At 33.7% G+C, this 4694-nt stretch overlaps 1 protein-coding gene across 1 annotated transcript; it reads left to right on the top strand.

Moving 5' to 3' along the window:
• The first annotated feature begins 769 nt into the window (after window positions 1-769).
• On the top strand, window positions 770-3761 carry LOC132641629 (heavy metal-associated isoprenylated plant protein 37-like). The gene is made up of 4 exons (XM_060358672.1): window positions 770-917; window positions 1213-1269; window positions 1425-1500; window positions 2491-3761. Exons 2-4 carry the CDS (start codon window positions 1231-1233, stop codon window positions 3549-3551), a joined length of 1176 nt encoding a protein of 391 aa, XP_060214655.1. The 5' UTR covers window positions 770-917; window positions 1213-1230; the 3' UTR covers window positions 3552-3761.
• Window positions 3762-4694: the final 933 nt, after the last annotated feature.

Genomic DNA, 4694 nt, shown 5'->3' with positions numbered 1-4694 from the left:
CCGAATTAATTGTGTTTTGTCAGCTTTCAATGCGTGACTTTTATTTTCTCTAAAGTAAGTGTATTGAAATATCAACAATAAGATTACAAATTCATCAGTTTGACTTACATGAATCATCTTACCTTTTGTCACCAAAAGTTGTGGTAAAGTTAAATATTGCTCCATTTTTTTAATAGAAATGTTGGGTTTAAACCCCGAAAATGAAATTCCTGTTGGTAGAAATCATTGTATGTCTATGTGGACTTCCGAGCAAATTTGTATTAGTTGCGCCTTAAAACGAGAATCACACCTCAAGTGGGAAACAAAAAAATTCCATCCTTAATCCAATATCTCGCATTTGATTCCTTAAAATAGAGTCGTCCTTAGAGAGCGTTTATCCTCTTACCTACTCGATTTTATATTAATCGTGTCTAAAATGAGTATCGAACACCGAATTAGGAGAAAATCAAGGTAACCTTTGTGAAACAGAAAGTGAAGGGAAAAGAGCCAACAATAACAACAAAAACAAATCCCTCTGAAATTTGGACTTTTGCAAAATTATGCAACATTCACATTTTACACACTCAAATACAAAGAGCCGTTGTGCACACACTCACACACTCAAATACACACAAACTCATTTCCAAAAAAACAAAAAAGAATTCAAGAAAATTGAGGTATTGGGGAAAGTGTGTATATATCATAGAGTTAGATAGATATGGCATGTGACAAAGAGGACAGGGATAGAAGTCAGCCTGTCAAGTCACTGTTCTTCATTTAAATAATTAAAAAAAACAATAATACTAATAATTTTTTTCTCTTCTTTTTCACAGTATTTAACGTTAAATCACATCATTTCACAATTCAGACTTAAAGCTAATACACTATACTGCTGCTTTGCTTCAGTCTACACTTCTCCTTTTCCTCCACTTTTCTCTGTAAGTAGTGGAGTCTTGAATATTTTTTCATTCTTCTTTTTGTGTTTGCATTTGTTTTGTTTTTAGAAATGTCTCTTTCCTTTTTAAGAGACATCCTCATTTGCTCTTATTACTTTTTTTTTTTCTGAGTTTAACTGAAGAATAGTGAAAAAGAAAGAATCTTGGTGCTGTTTATTTGCTAGTGTTGATACTTATATAGTCTTTAAAAGTTATACCCCTCCCACATTTTGCTTATTTTATACTAGTATATATGTATTTGTAGCTTTGTGTTTATAATTTACTGTTCCTTTTGTAGAAGGAAAAACTTTGAGAAATGACTAAAGATGAAGACTTTAAGCTACTCAAGATCCAGGTATTTTGGCCTCTCTCTTTTTCAAGAAACAATATGTTAAGAAAAGTTGGTTTTTGCTGTTTTTATCTAAAGTTATGTGCTTGTTTGTTTCACTTTTTAGTTTTTAACCCTTTGTTTTGTTAATAGTTTTTTAAGCCCATTTTCTTGTTTTTTAGACCTGTGTGCTCAGAGTGAACATACATTGTGATGGGTGCAAGCAGAAAGTGAAGAAACTCCTTCAAAGAATTGAAGGTGCTTACTTTTATCTTTACTTTTTGCACTATTTTGAGATTGTGTAAAGTTTGTAGCTTTACTCAATTTCTTGAAAGTTTAAGCATGTGTTCTATTTTTTTTTTATGGTGTTCACTTACTACTTTTCCTTTCCTTTTGGGATGAAATATTAATTAATTCAGTGATTATTGTTTCATTAAGGACTCATGTCATAAATTGAAGGTGGTTACTTTTGTCATTTCACTCAATTTTATTATTACATTTTTTAACTATTTTGAGATTGTTGTAAAGATTGTAGCTTTTTCTCAGTTCCATTCTTGAAAGTTTGAGCATGTACATGTGTTCTGTTTTTTTCTCTGGTGTTCATTATCTACTTTTCCTTGCCTTTTGGGATGAAATAGTAATTAATTGAGTGCTTTTTGTTTCATGATGTATTCATGTCATGAAAAGACTAGAACTTGATGGTGTTTAATGAACTTTTTACTTTCCTTAGCCTTTTTGGGTTTAATTAATTTTGAACATGCTTGTCTTTTAATTTTCACTATTTTGAGATTATGTTAAGATTGTAGCTTTTTCTCAGTTCCATTCTTGAAAGTTTGAGCATGTGTCTTCTGTTCTTTATGATGTTCACTAACTACTTTTCCTTGCATTTTGGAATACAGTAGTAAGTAATTGATGATTCTTGTTTCTTTAAGTATTCAAGTTATGAAAAGAGTCTAGACCTTGATAATGTTTAACGAACTTTTACTTTCCTTAGCCTTTTCGGGTTTAATTAAATTTTAAAATGCTTGTTTTTTGTCACTTTTTTCACTAATTTGAGAATTTAAAGATTATAGCTTTTCTCATATTTTTTTCTGGTGTACACTAACTACTTTTCTTGCTGGTTGTATGTCATGGAAAGACTAGAACTTTATGATGTTTGATGCATTTACATTATGTGCCTTTTTGTTTTTTATTTAATTGCTGGTTGTAAATGTTTCTCGTGTTTGATTTTGCCCTTTTATGTCATAGGTGTTTATCAAGTAACAATAGACTCTGAGCAGCAAAAAGTGACTGTTTCTGGTAGTGTGGATTCTGCAACTTTAATTAAAAAATTAATCAAGGCTGGTAAGCATGCTGAGCTTTGGTCTCAGAATACTAATCATCAAAGTCCGAAACAAAACCCCAACTGCATCAAAGATAACAACAAGAACAACAAAAATCAAAAGCAGCAAGTTGGTATACTCAAGAACCAGCAAAAGTTCAACCTTGTGCCCGAGGAACTCGATTATCTCGATGAGGAGGATGAGGACGATGGTTACCCTGAGGAAGAGATGAGGTTTGTGAGGCAAGATCAAGCAAGACAAATGGCTCTAATGAGACAAGTAGAAGCAGACAATAATGCGAAGAAAGCTATGGCAGCAGGTATGGTCAATGGTAAAGTAAACAACAACAACAATATCGCCAACTCGAATAATGTGGGCAATGGGAAGAAAACGGGCCCTATTCAGAATATGCCAATGAGGGCGAATCCTGGAGGTCCCAACATTGACCCAAGAACAATGGCTGCTATGAAAATGAACATGAACAATGTCAATCTTGGTGAGGCGGCGAAAAGGGGAATGGGAGGAAATGACATAAATGCAATGATGAATCTTGCTGGTTTTCATGGGAATAACAATAATGGGAATGGGATTACTACTAATGACAATGGTGGTGGAGGATTTCAAGTTCATCCAAATAATGTTATACAAGGTGGTCATAATCCTTCTGCTTCAATGCTAATGAACATGAACAATGGTGGGGCGCAACAACAACAGTATAATCCTTCGCCAATGCTAATGAATTTTCCAAACCGCCATGCTATGCAACAACAACCACCACCTCAGATTGCTTACAATAGGTCACCTTTCATTCCTCCAGCTACTGGTTATTACTATAACGATAGTAATAATTATGGTGGTCAAGTTCCATACACTTCATATATTGATCCTTATTATTACAATTCTGGTGCTGCTGCTGCTGCTGATCAATCTGCCACAAATTCTCATGTGTTTAGTGATAAGAATCCTGGTAGTTGTTCCGTTATGTGACTGATGAATGAAGTGGTTTTTAGAGTATTTTGTAATGTGGGGATTGAAGTAATATGGTCTGTGGGATGAGGAGTGTTTTAGGTCCTCAATCTTTATGATGTTTATTCGTATTTTCTTTGCTACTACTACAATTCTATCTTGTTGTATAATTCTCTTTATATTAGTAGTTCGTATTTTTATTAAGTAGGGGAAGAATATGTTTTATTATAAGGTCTGTGTTTTTATGGTTTTGAGCAATATAGTCCACTTTTAGGCATGATGTTGAGTATTAAAATGGGAATTTGAACAGACAGGGTGTGTCATGTGTGACATTGGGCAATGCAAAGGTTACAAGAATTTGGTTTACATACTTGATACATATGGGTAGTATGTGAGTTGTTTGAGGGCTCATGGAATCACGTTCTTGTTATTGTGTTTTGAGTCTTTTTGAGATATTTGGTATATATTCACGTTCTCGTTGAAATTGAGAATGTCAGTTTCAGTTTGAGATTATATTTGGGCGTGCAAGACACATTTTTTTTGGTTGCTGTAGCATGATGTTATAGAGGATGATCAGTCGGTATCAAAGAAAAAAATTTGAACTAAACGTTAGAAAATAGACTCTGTTGTTATTATAATACTGGAAGACTGTCTTATTACAAGGTCATTTTTTATGGGTTTGAGGAACTATGTAGTCTACTTAGACATGGTGGTGAGTATTAAAATGGGAGTTTGAACAGACAAGGTGTGACATTGGGCAATGCAAAGGTAGTTTAAGAATTTGGTTTGTGTTTGACACAGTATCTTTTGGTGGACTTTACTGCAAATATAAATATGGGAAATGGTTGTTGGGTGGATGGGCCCGCGCAAATCACGCGGTTGCTGTGAAGTTATATCACCTAATGGACCACCAAAATTATAGAAATGCTAGGGAGTGTGTATTTGTGTCTTGTAATAAAGTTAATATTACTGGTAGTTGAAAGTAGGACATACTGTACAGGTACACTTTCCAACAAGTGGATTGGTCATTTTTAGGGGTGTTCATGGTTCAGTTTGGATCGGTTATTGATTAAAATTATAACCAAATCAATTTAGTCGGTTTTTAAATGTCTAAAACCATAATCAAACCAAATAAAATAATAACCACCGGTTTGGTATTGTCGG

Source organism: Lycium barbarum, chromosome 5, assembly GCF_019175385.1.
Source record: "Lycium barbarum isolate Lr01 chromosome 5, ASM1917538v2, whole genome shotgun sequence".
Taxonomy (NCBI): domain Eukaryota; kingdom Viridiplantae; phylum Streptophyta; class Magnoliopsida; order Solanales; family Solanaceae; genus Lycium; species Lycium barbarum.
Note: the sequence above shows the minus strand (reverse complement) of the source record. Positions and strands in the feature narration are given on the sequence as shown.